Source organism: Schistocerca americana, chromosome 7 (assembly GCF_021461395.2).
Source record: "Schistocerca americana isolate TAMUIC-IGC-003095 chromosome 7, iqSchAmer2.1, whole genome shotgun sequence".
NCBI classification, from domain to species: Eukaryota; Metazoa; Arthropoda; class Insecta; order Orthoptera; family Acrididae; genus Schistocerca; species Schistocerca americana.
The window spans coordinates 135,275,825-135,293,639 of NC_060125.1; the positions used below are offsets into that span (position 1 = coordinate 135,275,825).

The 17,815-nt window shown below is 39.5% G+C and overlaps 1 protein-coding gene across 1 annotated transcript in view; it reads left to right on the forward strand.

Moving 5' to 3' along the window:
- LOC124622791 (myogenesis-regulating glycosidase-like) overlaps positions 1-17,815 on the forward strand; it is a 64,468-nt gene that overhangs the window by 35,763 nt on the left and 10,890 nt on the right. Inside the window, exons 3-4 of the mRNA XM_047148584.1 lie at positions 11,401-11,513; positions 11,604-12,386. Coding sequence (XP_047004540.1) covers positions 11,401-11,513; positions 11,604-12,386 — 896 coding nt within the window. The remainder of the gene's footprint in view (positions 1-11,400; positions 11,514-11,603; positions 12,387-17,815) is intronic.

Genomic DNA, 17,815 nt, shown 5'->3' on the forward strand with positions numbered 1-17,815 from the left:
CCGGGGGATACGGGAAGATTTCAATTAGATTACATCATGGTCAGACAGAGATTCCGAAATCAGATACTGGATTGTAAGGCGTACCCAGGAGCAGATATAGACTCAGATCACAATATAGTAGTGATGAAGAGTAGGCTGAAGTTCAAGACATTAGTCAGGAAGAATCAATACGCAAAGAAGTGGGATACGGAAGTACTAAGGAATGACGAGATACGTTTGAAGTTCTCTAACGCTATAGATACAGCAATAAGGAATAGCGCAGTAGGCAGTACAGTTGAAGAGGAATGGACATCTCTAAAAAGGGCCATCACAGAAGTTGGGAAGGAAAACATAGGTACAAAGAAGGTAGCTGCGAAGAAACCATGGGTAACAGAAGAAATACTTTAGTTGATTGATGAAAGGAGGAAGTACAAACATGTTCCGGCAAAATCAGGAATACAGAAATACAAGTCGCTGAGGAATGAAATAAATAGGAAGTGCAGGAAGCTAAGACGAAATGGCTGCAGGAAAAATGTGAAGACATCGAAAAAGATATTATTGTCGGAAGGACACACTCAGCATACAGGAAAGTCAAAACAACCTTTGGTGACATTAAAAGCAACGGTGGTAACATTAAGAGCGCAACGGGAATTTCACAGTTCAATGCAGAGGAGAGAGCAGATAGGTGGAAAGAATACATTGAAAGCCTCTATGAGGGTGAAGATTTGTCTGATGTGATAGAAGAAGAAACAGGAGTCGATTTAGAATAGATAGGGGATCCAGTATTAGGATCGGAATTTAAAAGAGCTTTGGAGGACTTACGGTCATATAAGGCAGAAGGGATAGATAACATTCCATCAGAATTTCTAAAATCATTGGGGGAAGTGGCAACAAAACGACTATTCACGTTGGTGTGCAGAATATATGAGTCTGGCGATATAGCATCTGACTTTCGGAAAAGCATCATCCTCACAATTCCGAAGACGGCTAGAGCTGACAAGTGCGAGAATTATCGCACAATCAGCTTAACAGCTCATGCATCGAAGCTGCTTACAAGAATGATATACAGAAGAATGGAAAAGAAAATTGAGTATGCGCTAGGTGACGATCAGTTTGGTTTTAGGAAAAGTAAAGGGACGAGAGAGGCAATTCTGACGTTACGGCTAATAATGGAAGCTAGGCTAAAGAAAAATCAGGACACTTTCATAGGATTTGTCGACCTGGAAAAAGCGTTCGACAATATAAAATGGTGCAAGCTGTTCGAGATTCTGAAAAAAGTAGGGGTAAGCTATAGGGAGAGACGGGTCATATACAATATGTACAACAACCAAGAGGGAATAATAAGAGTGGACGATCAAGAACGAAGTGCACGTATTAAGAAGGGTGTAAGACAAGGCTGTAGCCTTTCGCCCCTACTCTTCAATCTGTACATCGAAGAAGCAATGATGGAAATAAAAGAAAGGTTCAGGAGTGGAATAAAAATACAAGGTGAAAGGATATCAATGATACGATTCGCTGATGACATTGCTATCCTGAGTGAAAGTGAAGAAGAATTAAATGATCTGCTGAACGGAATGAACAGTCTAATGAGTACACAGTATGGTTTGAGAGTAAATCGGACAAAGACGAAGGTAATGAGAAGTAGTAGAAATGAGAACAGCGAGAAACTTAACATCAGGATTCATGGTCACGAAGTCAATGAAGTTAAGGAATTCTGCTACCTAGGCAGTAAAATGACCAATGACGGACGGAGTAAGGAGGACATCAAAAGCAGACTCGCTATGGCAAAAAAGGCATTTCTGGCCAAGAGAAGTCTACTAATATCAAATACCGGCCTTAATTTGAGGAAGAAATTTCTGAGGATGTACGTCTGGAGTACAGCATTGCATGGTAGTGAAACATGGACTGTGGGAAAACCGGAACAGAAGAGAATCGAAGCATTTGAGATGTGGTGCTATAGACGAATGTTGAAAATTAGGTGGACTGATAAGGTAAGGAATGAGGAGGTTCTACGCAGAATCGGAGAGGAAAGGAATATGTGGAAAGCACTGATAAGGAGAAGGGACAGGATGATAGGACATCTGCTAAGACATGAGAGAATGACTTCTATGGTACTGGAGGGAGCTGTAGAGGGCAAAAACTGTAGAGGAAGACAGAGATTGGAATACGTCAAGTAAATAATTGAGGACGTAGGTTGCAAGTGCTACTCTGAGATGAAGAGGTTAGCACAGGAAAGGAATTCGTGGCGGGCCGCATCAAACCAGTCAGTAGACTGGTGAAAAAAAAAAAAAAAAAAAAAAAAAAAAAAAGAAAAAAAAAAAGAAATAAGCAGAATATTGAGACAGAGATTCATAAATCAGGTATTAGACTCTCAGGCGTACACATTAGTGGGTATAGACTCGGATCCCAGTTTAGTTACGATGAAGAGCAGATTTAAGTTGAAGAGAATAATAGAAAAGTAGCAGTGTGAAAACAAGTGGGGTACCGAAGCGCTGAGGACTGATCTGATTTAAATTTCGCTAAAATAGTGGATGCTGCAATGATGATTATCACAGTAGGCTGTTCAGTTGAAGAGTTATTGACATATGCAAACTGAGTAAGCACGGAAGTTGGACAGACAAATATAACTACAAGAGGGGTGATGGCGCGAAGGAGCATTACTAAATCGGGAAGACTTCAGATACGGATCTGTTAACCAGTCAAAGAACCTGATGGATTCGCTACAGTTGCCATTTGACTGTCCACACTAGAAGTTTTTCCCTGTTAAGTCCATAACTGCTTAAACACTACTTCGCTGTACGCTTCAAATTATAAAATGATTATCAATAATACAGACCTTTTTATTACACTTCATACGAATTGCAATGAATGAATGGTGTTTTCTGTTCAAATGTAAGCTTACATGCTGCAGAAATTTTTGTCCTACAAAGATATTAACTTCATTACATGATCACAAATCTCACATCTCTTCCAAGACTATAAACGAAAAATGAAACAGACATGAAAAAGATATAATGATAATACACTGCTGGCCATTAAAATTGCTACACCATGAAGATGACGTGCTACAGACGCGAAATTTAACCGACAGGATGAAAATGCTGTCATATGCAAATGATTAGCTTTTCAGAGCATTCACACAAGGTTGGCGCCAGTGGCGACACCTACAGCGTGCTGACATGAAGAAAGTTTCCAACCGATTTCTCATACACAAACAGCAGTTAACCGGCGTTGCCTGGTGAAACGTTGTTGTGATGCCTCGTGTTAGGAGGAGAAATGCGTACCATCATGTTTCCGACTTTGATAAAGGTCAGATTGTAGCCTATCGCGATTGCAGTTTATCGTATCGCGACATTGCTGCTCGCGTTGGTCGAGATCCAACGAGTGTTATCAGAATAAGGAATCGGTTGGTTCAGGAGGGTAATACGGAACGCCGTGCTGGATCCCAGCGGCCTCGTATCACTAGCAGTCGAGATGACAGGCATCTTATCCGCATGGCTGTAATGGATCGTGCAGCCACGTCTTGATCCCTGAGTCAACAGATGGGGACGTTTGGAAGACAACAAACATCTGCACGAACAGTTCGACGAGGTTTGCAGCAGCATGGACTATCAGCTCGGAGACCATGGCTGGCTCTACCCTTCATTCGATGCCTGCGAAACCCTACGTTTCAGCAGGATAATGCACGACCGCATGTTGCAGGTCCTGTACGGGCCTTTCTGCATACAGAAAATGTTCGACGGCTGCCCTGGCACATTCTCCAGATCTCTCACCAATTGAAGACGTCTGGTCAATGGTGGCCAAGCAACTGGCTCGTCACAATACGCCAGTCACTACTCGTGATCGTGTTGAACGTGCATGGGCAGCTGTACCTGTACACGTCATCCAAGCTGTGTTTGACTCAATGCCCAGGCCGTTATTACGGCCAGAGGTGGTTGATTGGGTACTGAATTCACAGGATCTATTCACCCAAATTGCTTGAAAATGTAATCACATGTCAGTTCTAGTATAATATATTTGTCCAATGAATACCCGTTTCTCATCTGCATTTCTTTTTTGGTGCAGCTATTTTAATGGCCAGCAGTGTAATAAACAGCAAAACACATCAACAGAAAAAGTCGCAATACAAAAAAAATAATTAAGTGAGTAATCAAACTTCGGGGATACATTTGTCTAGATAATATTTTTAAGCGATTAAAATTACAAGATCACAACTTAAGGGTAAGCGCGAGGAAAGCCATGGCAAATGTGAAATGCTGGTATATTAACAAGCTGTGCAACCACCAGAATGTTGAATGCAAGCATGCAAACGTGCATGCATTGTGTTATAGAGGTGGCGGATATCAGTTTGTGGAATGCAGTTGCATGCCTGTTGTACTTAGTCGGTCAGTATATGTACGATTAGTGCTGTTTCTGGAAGATGCTGGGGTTGTCTTCCGATAATGTCCCCTACGTGCTCGATTGGAGACAGATCTCGTGATTGAGCAGGCAAAGGCAACATATCGACACACTGCACAGCATATGAGGCTACCAAAACGGTGCGTGGGCGAGCGATATCCTGTCGGAAATCACCACCTGGAATGCTGTTCGTGAACAACATATCGAATCACCGTCCTGACGTAAAAATTTTCTGTCAGAGTGTGTTCGATAACAACGAGGGCGCTCCTGCTGTCATATGAAATCACATCCCGTAACTCCATATGTAGGCCCAAGTGTCTAGTAAGCAGACAGGTTTGTTGCAGGGTCTCCACTGGCCCCCTCTCAAACGGCCATCACTGGTCATCTCTGGCACAGAGGCAGAACCAACTGTCGTATGAAAACACGACAGAACTCCGTACTGACCTCCAGTGAGCTCTCGCATGTTAACATTGAAGTCACAAGTAACGGCGGCTTGGGCTCAGTGGAATGCACGCTACAGAGGATCTGGCCCGGGGCTGTCCTTGAAGTAACCGATTTGTAACATTTAATTGTATCACTGTGGTGTCAGCTGCTTCTCAGATTGCTGCTGCAGATGCAGTACAATGAGCCAGAGCCATAAGCCAAACACGATGGCCTTCCCTCTCGTTAGTGTCAAGTAACCGTATGGAGCCCCGTCTTCTTGCGACCGTAGATCCCCGCAACTGCCGCTGGCATCAATCCTGTACAGTGACTGCTACATTCCTGCCAAGTTTCTCTGAAACTTTGCACAAGAAACAGTCAACTTCTCGGCCCTTTTCTAACACGGCGAGCGGTTGTGAATGACGTCTTTCTCGCCTTCAAATCATTACTGACTAACACCAGCTCACCAAGTCTAATCCGAAAGGTAACTAACGCTCATGACAGTTACAGCGTGTGTTTAAAGCATCCTTGTAGTGGTGCTATTAGCACCGGTCTTATGCAACTGGCGTGAAATTTGAATCATCTTTCAAATATAGAAACATGCCTACCAGTGTCCGTTAATGTCCCACAGCTTCTTCTTCGTGTTTCGACCTTCTCTCAGTCAGTGCATAGGAAAATACATGTGAAAAAAATAATAAAATAAAAACTAAAAAGGACACACACACACAGAGCTTACATCAGAACACATACAGTTAAAGAAAAAGCAATGCAGAGCAAAATGTGGAAAGAAACATATAGATATGAACAACACTCAAGACACAGAACCCATAACACAGAACCCATATATGCAGATGATGCCCTACATGTGCAAACTGTGTAATATTTCAGTACACTCGCTGAAGACGGCTTGTAACTACGGCGAAACGCGTCTGGGGCACAAGTTAATAAAATGTTCAAATGTGTGTGAAATCTTATGGGACTTAACTGCTAAGGTCATCAGTCCCTAAGCTTACACACTACTTAACCTGAATTATCCTAGGAACAAACACACACACCCATGCCCGAGGGAGGACTCGAACCTCCGCCGGGACCAGCCGCACAGTCCATGACCGCAGCGCCTTAGACCGGGCACAAGATATATAAAAAATCTTAATGTGCTATATTCAAAAGGCATTTTTATTTTCAACTGCTGCAATTTATGAGTATTTCTTTTTTTATTAAAAAGGGGGGAAGTAGTCTTACGGATCAAGGACTCAAAGTCTCTTCTCACCGTTACTGCCCTCTCAAAACCCAAAGTGGATTCATGAATTTTGAACTAAATTTAAATTTGGATGGTTGGTCACAGTTTCGCAGCAGTTGGCATGCTGAGATAGTCACATAGAGCAGATAGAGGTAGCAGCAGTAGAATGTAAATAAACAGTTTTCATAGTACTCATCTGTTATTGTTCTTCGTTATTGAAAGTTGTAGGGTCACAATCCGTGTACATGCTAGATTCTTAAGTGCAAGTTCATATACTGCTTTAGGCTATGCTTGGCTTCATATTCTTAAATGATATGATCGCTTGTTGAGCTTCTGTTGTCGAATATATAAATTTTTAGTTATTTCGCTACACAGTACAACTAAGTTCAACTTCCAGGCTATCTAAACACATACATAACTTGTACTCCACATTCGTACTAAATTAGAACGAAGATTTACTTCTATCGGCAGGTAGCAAATAAAATTCCATCTTATATGAACGTGTTTACGAAATTCACGTTTGGAACATACATTATTAAAACAATGTACGCCTACTTAGTTATCACAGTCTTTTCAAGAACATAATAATAATAGAAACTAATAAAGTATTTAAATATGTTGACGGTTATACATTTTTGTATAGTTATTTGGTTGTGGATTTCTAGCTTTTGAGTCTTTGATTAACAATAATTCATTGCATATTATTCAAGATCGGTTAGTGCATTTTTCCTCACCATAACCATTTTATTACAAGTACCCCCAAAAATTTCAAAAGCACAAAATGTGAGAAAAATTTTGATACTAAATAATTAAACTGGTTATATCAACAGGTTTTTGAGTATAACAAAATCAGTATTCATAGGTTCTTCATTACATGACATAAAACAAAATTGCATTAGTATCATTCCTTCATTCAAGTGAGGATAAGCACAAACTTTCACCTTACCAAGGTCTTTTCTCAAAAATTTTCAAAATAATTGGCTGTTTACTATCTCTCAAATTATTAGCAAACCTCATATAACATACATGGGATAAGCAATAGATGGTACACGTATCATATATTTCTACTTGTATCTCTATTCTTTGAAATAAAACTACATTCATACATGATATGACATTGGCATACAGTGGAACCTATTTTCCATGAAAATGTCTAAGTATTTTCAAAAACCGAAAAATACTGTGATCAACAAATGTCTGTATCTAACCATTATACAAAAATTATACTCATTTATTTACTAACATTTATATGTCTGACTTTAATTAGTGAAATATTATTGATTGGTAATGCACTGCTGCCAGAAGGGAACACCTTGGTCCATGTGGAGTTGTTTGAAATGCTTTAAAGAAAATATAGCAAAATACTTTGTCACAAAAAAATTTATTTACTTAGTTAGATCCTTTTACTTAGAATACAAATGTTTTTGTAACAGCATTTTGCAATATCTTTCACATTTTCACTAATATCTTTAATTACTTTACAATACCTCACATCAACAGATATACCACTTCAGAAACCAGTGATCATCAGATTTTGGGCCAACTTTTACAAGTGCTAGTTCAACATTTTTTTCACTCATATTGTCCTTGGGATTCTGATTGCTACAAACATTTTTCACTCATTAGTTTTCATGTCACATAATGGGCAATACAATAGCTTATGAAAACTTATTGAAGAACTTTTTTAACACAGATCTTAATATTTTAGATATATAATATGATTTAACAGGAACATAGTCTCCAGCGCTGAACTTAGTTATTTTGACCTTACTATCGTGTCTCTTCTTTCATATCTATCACTCCTTCTTCATGGTTTCTCTCACAATTCCTTCACATTCTTGAGTAGACATGCCAGTACATGGTGCAAAATGTACCAGTTCACAGATAATATTTGCTGGTTTATTATGAAACATGACTTTAACAGCTAAAAATCCTGTGGAACTGTGTTGCAAGCTATTCACTACATCTTCAAATTCACTTATGTGTTCATACCATGTAGGATGCTTGTGGCTACAGTATGTGGAACACAGACAACTAATTTAAAGTATATGTCTCTCTGCTGGATTGAATGAAGGATAACAAACAGAAATTAAAATTTGTTTGTTACCAGATTTTTCTATGAATAACTTCAAATACATTGATACAAATGTGATCCTTTGTCTGAGAGAGTAATTTTAACTTTTCCTACATTTTTGAAGTAATCTTTTCCAATTTTAGCAATGATCTCCTTACTTGTATCTTGTAAGACAGGATATAATTTTATATATTTGAGGGAAACATCAGCCACAGAAAAAAAGTAACAATAAACATTTTTAATTTTTGGCAAATTTCCAAAAGTCCACAGCAGCTAAATTCATAGGCTGGCCAAGTATTATATTTTACATCTCACCTTTACAAGTTCTGTTACTTACCTTCAATCTCTTACACTTGTCACAAGTAGACAGTTCTTTCCTAGCCTTTTTAGCTGTGTTATAGAAATAAACATGTTCTTGCAGTTTTTTTTAATACCAGTGTTTACATAACGCTCATGTAAATATTTAGTCAACTTCCCAGCTTGCTCCTCTGGTCTACATTACTTCCAGTCGTCAGAATCCACATCTGTTATCCAGAAAAGTGTTCCTTTATATACTCTATAATACCTGTCCCATACTTCAAAACCTATTGTTTCCGAAATGACTCGGTACTAACCTCCAGTTTCAATCATGGTATTGGTTCCTTCTAATTTCGTTACAGATCACGCTAATAACATTTTTAACATGTATACCTTTCTTATATACCATTTTAACCCTTTTCCCATTTTGATCCAACTTTTCCTTACTCTTATCCAATAGCACCCTTAACAAAGCATCTATAACAGCATTGTTCGAACCTTTAATATACTTAATTTCGTAATCAAATTGTGGCAAATAAATTCCCCATGTTGTAAATCTACCATGACATAGCAAATGTCCAGTAAATAGCTAAACATTCTTTTCCTGTAACTGTGTAGGATTCCCACATGTTCACAACATTCCACTTGCAAAAGGCATTGTGTTATGTCTGACTTCCCCATTAACTTCTTTTTCCTGAAATAGTTCTGCTCTCAGATCATAGGCACTACTGTTTCTATGCTAACAAAACGGTAGGCTGTAACCTGGTTTGTGTAACAGATTTTGATTATACAATTCTTTCTTAACATTTTCAAAAGCTTCCTGACATTCTTGGGTCAAAACCCTATTAGTATTATTTTTAAGTAAATTGCTTAAACAGAATGCATCCAAGCTCTATCCATTCACAAATTTACAATAAAATCCACACAAATTACGAAAGTACTTCAATTGTTTTCTGCTACATGGTGCTGGAAAATCTGAAACTGCTTTAATTTTATCTGGATCTGCCAAGATTCTTTCCCTAGCAACTACATAATGAAAGAATTTTAGTTCATATGCAGTAAGTTTACGTTTCTAGAGTTTCAGAGTCATTGCTGTTTACCTAAATTTTTCATATACTTGCTTCTACCATTCGAAATGCTCTTCTCAACTTTGTCCTGTTACCAAAATATCGTCTATATAAACTGTTTTCCTTCCAGGTCTTGTCCAAATACCCAATCTAGTACTCTTATAAATTCAGCTAGAAGTGAGTTCTAACCAAAAGGTACTACATTGTATTGGTAACATCTAGCACTGTAAAGAGGAGCAGTATATTTACGAAATTCTGGAACAAAAGGTACATGATGAAATCCAGAAGTTAAATCCTAACGAGACATAATCTGAGTATTTTTAAACGGGTGTAAAAGTTCCTCAATGGTTGCATAGTGGTCCCCCTCCGTGTAAAAAAATTTGTTCAGATGCCTAGAATCCAGAACCATTCTCTCTTTTTGAAAGAGTGACTAATGGGTTGCTATATGGCATGACACTTCTCTCGATGATGTCACACACTTCTTTCTTATGCAACTCTTTCTCAAATGCGGCTCTCTTAGTTACAGGCACACAATATTTGTTTATCAAATATAGTTGGTGTGGTTTTAGATGTAAAGTGCACTGATATCCTTTCACTGTACCTGGAGTGTTACTAACCACATCACTATACTCCCTCAACAAAGATTTTAACACATTTCTGGTTATCAGTTAATCCTTTTGCTTCTGAAAACTTAGTGTCTACACGGTCTTTAAATTCTGCTTCATCTGTATCTAATTGTAGCAAATATTTAACTACAAACCACTGTCTTTTAAAAATTTTGTAATGTTTAATTTAACCTCCTTACAAAATACATTGGAATTTATAAAATTACACAAATACAATTTCCACCAGGTGCACTGGTAACCAACTTGTACTCTCTCCAATCAAAACCTGTGTTTACACTAGCTATCCATGACATTCTGCAGATAGGATCCTCACTATGATCTCGAATTATTAAGCAGACATGTATAAAAGATACTTCCTCAGTTGTGGAAGGTATTAAAGCGTGACTGTCAAACACTTTAACACACTGAAACTTCCTGGCAGATTAAAACTGTGTGCCGTACCGAGACTCGAACTCGGGACCTTTGCCTTTCGTGGGCAAGTGCTCTACCATCTGAGCTACCCAAGCACGACTCATGTCCCGTCCTCACAGCTGTACTTCTGTCAGTATCCTACCTTCCAAACTTTACAGAAGCTCTCCTGCGAACCTTGCAGAACTAGCACTCCTGAAAGAAAGGATACTGCGGAGACACGGCTTAGCCACAGTCGGGGGGATGTTCCCAGAATGAAATTTTCACTCTGCAGCGGAGTGTGGCTGATATGAAACTTCCTGGCAGATTAAAACTGTGTGCCGACACACGGTACTGAACAAGAACAAAGATTTACCTATAAAAATACTACCGAATATCGATCTATTCATGCAAAATAATCTACTGAAACAATGTACACATAACTGTTTATCATTACCTATATTTTTAAGATGTCAACAATAATCTCAGTAGTTGCATATAGTGTTCGTACATATTGATGTTTATGCGTTTTCAAATATCTCTTTGGTAGTGAATTTCTGGATTTTGAGTCTTTAACTTGGGAATCAGTCATTTCATATTATTCTAGATCCGTTTGTGCATTTTATCTCAAAATAACCAGTTTTATTACACTCTTCATCTTCCTCTGATACACCAGTAATACTTTTAACCTGTCTTACGAAAACATTGAGCACTTAGTCAACACCGAAAATAATGAAACCGGTTAATGCAGAAATGCTCCATTTACAGATTTTAACTTGAAGCTGGAATCATTAATTTGTTGTGCCATGTATTTCATGTTTGTCGTATCGCATTTCATACACTTGCGGCTTTCATAAATTCACTTAGATGCTATTCAACCTGTTAAACTGAATGCTCATTTACATGTTTCAGATGGTCATATAGTGGAAGTGGGATACATCATAGGTCACAGTGACAAGAGTTCTCCCAGTCCACGACATGAGAGGCGCAGCAATGAAGAGTACTTCTACTTTGACAATTCTTCAGTATCCCTGCGTCGTTACGACTGAGCGGATCATTGCCTCAGCGCTCAGCAGACGATCAAGTCTTCAACAAAGGCGGTCACACTTTGTCAGAAGCACCTAGGGGCCCACATCTATGGCGGACTCGAGTCAACGTATCAGACATGGCCCACTGAGAGCACCAAGTACGACCACCACCCGTATGTCCCCAACGCAGGTAACCACCAGGCCGTGGTCGTACGCTACTGGCTTTTCTCCGACGGAAGATTCGTCCACATTAAACCAAACGTGCCTCTTTTCATCGACCAGAATACGAATCAGTCCCTAGATGCAATTTGTATTGCTGAGAATAAGGCTCCTTATCCAATTGATCGAAGTGAGATTGTTATGGAGTGGGATCTGTGTTCTTTCGACGACGTGAAACAAGCGCATGTGTACGCAATTGAAAACTATTTGGGCAAACCGACGGAAATTCCGGATGCGGGCATGGCTACTTACCCCATTTGGTCAACGTGGGCGAGGTTCAGAGCATCTGTTAACGACTCGAAGGTGAGGCAGCTCGCCAACGAGGTAATTGCCAACAAATTCTCCAAGAGCCAAATAGAAATAGACGACAACTGGGAGACCTGCTATGGCAGCTTCACTTTCGACAAGACCGCATTCCCCGACATGCGTGGCCTCACGAATGATCTTCACGCACTGGGATTCCGCGTGACTCTGTGGGTACACCCATTTGTTAACTCGAACTGCGAACCCGTTTATTCGGATGCACTAGCCAAAGGTTACTTTGTGAGCAACACCGATGGAAGCACTTTCACTGTGTGGTGGAGAGGATCTGGTGCCATCGTCGACTTCACTAACCCTGAAGCAGCAGCCTGGTGGTCGAATCGTCTCTGGGTGAGTCAACGTGCTTTCAAACATAGTATCAGTAGCAAAGCACTCTACTTCGAAGCTATTCTTCCAGAAATATACTATCACACCCAGCTGTAATGGTAGTTACACTGGTAAGCAAAACGTCACGTGAAAGTCTTCGTTAAGACATCCACGTGATGTGTCACTGCCTTGTAAAAACCGCGATGGACCTTGCACTCTACTCAGAAAGAACGGCTTCACTGTAGTACAGACGGTAACTGAAGGAACTACACAGTGAGACGAACAGAAAGGGCAATATTTTTCAAAGATACTAATAACACTGAAGCCACCGCGAGTTATGATGATCCCTCGTATATTACAATACCATGGAGAGTAATGCATAATCAGCAATGTGATCTGACGCTGGCCACAACGACGGGAAGAAGTTCTTGTGGGAGGACACTCCATTTTCCCACCAGCTATATTGACACTTGCTGTATGGTCGTTGGTTCCAATAAGTCTCCCCATAGGCGCTCGACCGAAGTAGAGGAACAGGCAGTCCATTCGCTGAATGTTGTCTCGTTCCAGGAGCTGCTTCACAAGCATAAAAATGGAGTCATGGCCGAATGCATCGCTGAAAAGAGGCATATGGGGGAGTTGTACCACGTCACAATAGCGTTGGCCGGTGTGTGACAGATGTTAAAAGATTTGGCGGTGAGTACACCCAAGTAACATTATGCCTCCCTGCACCAGAACGCTTACGTTATCAAAACGATTGTGTTCGACGAAGTTCCTGGGTACATTACATGTTCCCATCTCACACCGTGTGAGGTTAGATCGAGAATCACTGATCAGATTGAATCTGCTATTATGAGGGAAAAGACCGCCTCCTCTCCTTCCGAGAGCAGTGACGTCGTTCGGAATGCTCCCCATGCACGTGAAACAATCCTATACCGAACTCTTGGGCTACACTCGTCACATTTAGTCCTTCTTCCAATTGCGTGGTGATTCTTCGCGTGTGAACTCATTCACAGGTTGTCTCTGGGTCATGTCGTAAAGAAGAACACCACCACAGTGCACCGTAACTGCTAGCTGATTGACGCAGACCGTATTTTTCCGTTCCTACAACTGCCTCTTGTTCTTGGGCCAATCTTATTTGGATATATACGAGGGTTACCAAGAAAGTAATGCACTGCATATTTTTTTCTCAGGCGCAAACAATTCCAGGAATGCGAAACTTTACGTATGTATTATTTGAAGTTCTCCTGAGTCAGAGCGCCAAGTTTCCATCACTTCCGACGGATAGCGTAGCGGCGGGACAGTTTCAAAATGGCGTCTGTAGGTGATGTATGTTATAAACAATGCACCGTCTTTGAATGCCTAAATGCAGAGAAAGAAACTGTGGGGAACATTCACAAACGCTTGTGAAATGTCCATGGAGCATTTGCTGTCGACAGAAGTACAGTCAGTAGCTGGGCACGGAGGGTGAGGTCATCAGACGGCGGTTCGGCGGGGCTCCACGATTTGCAGCAGTCGGAGAGGCCATCCACGGCTGTCACACCTGACACACCTGGCCTGCCCCCTCGGACTTCCACTTCTTTGGGCAGTAAAGGATGCCATCGTGGAAGACATTTTGAGGACGATGAGGAGGTGATTCACACAGTGAAGCACTGGCTCCGCCACCAGGACAAGTATTGGTACCGACAGGGCATACACGCCCTTGTTACGGGCTGGTGGAACGCCATAGAACGGGATGGAGATTACGTGGGAGAATAGGGTGTCTAGATAAAGCAATTCTTTTGTGTGTGTAATTCTCATTATGTTCAATAAAGAACCGCTGAAGAAAAAAACGGTGCATTACTTTCTGGGCAACCCTTGTAGTCACATAGTCACTCTGGCTTGACGCCGTGTGATGTCCAACTTTCTGTACACGACTGAGAGACTTCTGGCAGTATACTACCGCACTTTCATATCTTTCCACTGAGTTGTTAATATATTATCCAACACGTCCCTAGCTTTTGCTGTGGAGTGTTGTTGGACTTACCTTGTAGACGTACCGGGAATGGTGAGTCGTCGTATGATCCAAATTACCTCACTAGATAGCCTTACAAAATTAAAATAGGTGTATTAATCGTTCGGAATTTGACATTCTTACGTTATGTATTCTGTAATTTTCGACAAAGAATGGAATCTTACCTAAAACTGAGGATAACTTGGTGTGCTGCATGGAGAGGCTATGTCACAAGAAACTATAACAATCGCCATATCAAGAACGATTTGTACATAAAACAGACACTATCAAAGGAGCCGAATTGACAAGAAACTATAAATTCACATCAAGAACGAATTATCCATGAAATCAACACATTAAACACTGTCCATAGTACTCATAACTTGAAAAATAAGCGTACAAGTTAGGATAAGTACAATAGAAGCTACGAATATTTCATAAGCCTTCATATCTACTTACATGTTTATAACTGTGTTCTGTTCGGTGACTTGTGTAGAGGAATTTCTCAAAGAAATGCAACTTTTCTTTTGCGTAAACATATTATTAAGTATGCCATACTTAACACTTTTAGAATTGATTGTCACTTTTGTGTACAAAATAAATTATTTCTGGATAATGATGAGACATTTCATATGATTAGTAATCATTACTTAACTCACTAATCTTATGCTTACCACGCTCGCTGTATTTGTTACACGGAGATGAATTTTAAGCGACAAGTCCCATGAGCGTATTCTCTTGTACCTGCAAACAAAATTTATTGGGTTCAAATGGCTCTAAGCACAATGGGACTCAACTGCTGAGGTCATCAGTCCCCTAGAACTTAGAACTACCTAAACCTAACTATCCTAAGGACATCACACACATCCGTGCCCGATGCAGGATTCGAACCTGCGACCGCAGCGGTCGCGGGGTTCCAGACTATAGCGCCTAGAACCGGTCAGCCACTCTTGCCGGCCCAAATTTATTCTCCATCTGCGTACATTCTCTGCAGATCACCATGATGCCCAAGGCGGAAGGTACTGAGCGCGCTCCCATGTTATGGAGCTCGGGAAGGCTGACTGCTTGTATGCCTCTGTGTCTGCTGTGTTTAGTCTAACCTAGAAACTTCCTGTCAGATTAAAACTGTGTGCCGAATCAGGATTCGAAACTGAACTTTGCGGTGGTTTTCTTATCCTCCAAGCTCATGTTCCACAGTTACACATCTTCCGTCTACCAGTTGCCCTAGGGAAGCTTGAATGCTTCGAGATGAAGACACCGACTCAGGAAGAAGCTACGCAAAACTGGGCTTTAATATAAATCCCTGTAATTGTTACGATTCTCTTAATCGTTAACAAGCTCTAAGCAGTATCAATGAAATCTGAGTAATCCGAAGGAGTCGAGGTGAAAAATTCGTTAAGTATGACAGTACGTGAAAAATTCACCAAGTCACAATTTCAATCCGTCTTTAAGAGACACGTTAGAATTTCAAAACGGGTATTTAATAAGGTCCCGTGTGGAGTTGCTAGTCTCCCATCGGGCGCCTCCCCAGGTGGCGGATAGGGGAATGCCCACCAGATATGGAGGGTACTGGGGAAATAAACTACCCGGGGTGGACCAAAACTAGCAACTACTGCCTTGTAGTCTAGGTGTTGGATTACCAAAGGCTAAAGGAAGAAAACCTTGAGCAAAAATTACCTGGTCCTCCAGGTTGGAGGTTAATGCGATGGGCCAACTCCCCATTCATTGGAAAAACCTCACTGGTTAAAAAGCCTATAAGATTACGGCAGGACGGATATAATAGGAGACGAAAAAGGCTAAGAAAACGGACTGTCTTAATTGGTGTACGGAGTATACAAGGATTACAAAATAAAGTAGGAGAAATGATTAAAGAAATGGAGGCTAGAAATCAAGATATTATTATACTCCCAGAAACTAAGAAAAAAGGACGAGGTATTGAACGAATAGGATCATATACACATTTCTATAGAGGTGTCCCAAAAAATCAAAGAGCAAAACGGGGGATATCGATATTGATGAAAAACAAATTCAAAAGAATTGTCACAAACTGGGAACCTATTGATGAAAATCTGATTAAAATTAATATTGATATTCATGGATACAAAATTACTATTATAGGAGTATATGGAATAAGCGAAGATGAACAAATTTGTAAAAAGGATGATTTCTATAATAATTTAAATGGAATCATAGAGGATATCGGGAAAACCAGGGAGATTATTATTGCAGGGGATTTTAACAGTAGAACTGGAAGTAAAATTGGAAATAAAATTATAGGACCATTTGGAGAAAATGTTATAAATGATAATGGTAATAGACTTATTGATATCTGTGAATAAAATTCATTGAAAATATTAAATGGCTTTTATCAACATAAAGAAATACATAAATACACATGGCATAAAGATAGATTGAATGAAAAATCAATAATAGACTATATTATAATTAAACAGCAAACGAGGATAAAAATACATGACATAAGAGTATATAGAGGGGTAACTCTTAGCGATCATTATTTGGTAAATTCCAAATTTTTATTCCCCTTCAGAGGAAAAAGCACTGAAGAAAATCGAAATTGTCCTATAGAAAATATACAAACAGAAATCAAAATTCCTAAATATAATGTGAATAGTTTTGAGAATGAAAGCACAATATTTTTATATCAAAAGAGATTAGATGAAAAACTGGTAGAAACAGAGTTTGATAATACAGAAGATCAATATCATTATATTGTAAATAAACTACATGAAGCCGCCAAGGAAGCTTTAGGAGAAACAGAAGAAACATGTACAAACCATCCTTTATACTACTAGAATGAAGAAATTAAAAAGGAAGTGAAATTAAAGAAAGAAAAATATTTAAAATGGCTAAATACCAGAAATCTTCAAGATAAAATATAGCTTCATGCACAACAAGCGAAAATCCGGAAAGAGGTTGCAGAAGCAAAAAACAAAGTCTGGGAACAGTCATGTCAAAAAATTGAATCCTATATTGGTGGTAAAAGAAACACAGAAGCATGGAAAACTATAAAAAATTTAAGAAGGAATTCTAAAGAAACAACACATATTAAATATATTACTCATGACTCTTGGGAAAAATATTTTAAAAGTTTATTAACAGAAAACAGGGAAGAATACTTGGGAAACCCTGAATATAATGAAATGATAGATCTACAAGCAGAGAATTACATCCGTTTGGAAATAGAGACAGTAAAAACTGCAATAAAATCTTTAAAGAATGGAAGGGTTACAGGCATTGGAGGTATTCCTGCAGAATTATTAAAATTAGGAACAAAGAAATTAATGGAATTGTTAAGAAACCTTTTCGAAAGATGTTTAAATGGGGAAGATGTCCCAAATGATTTGAAAGTAGGATATATTTCAGTGATACTTAAAAAGGAGCGAAAGATGAGTGTAAAAATTATAGGGGAATAACAGTGACCAATACCTTCAGTAGATTATAT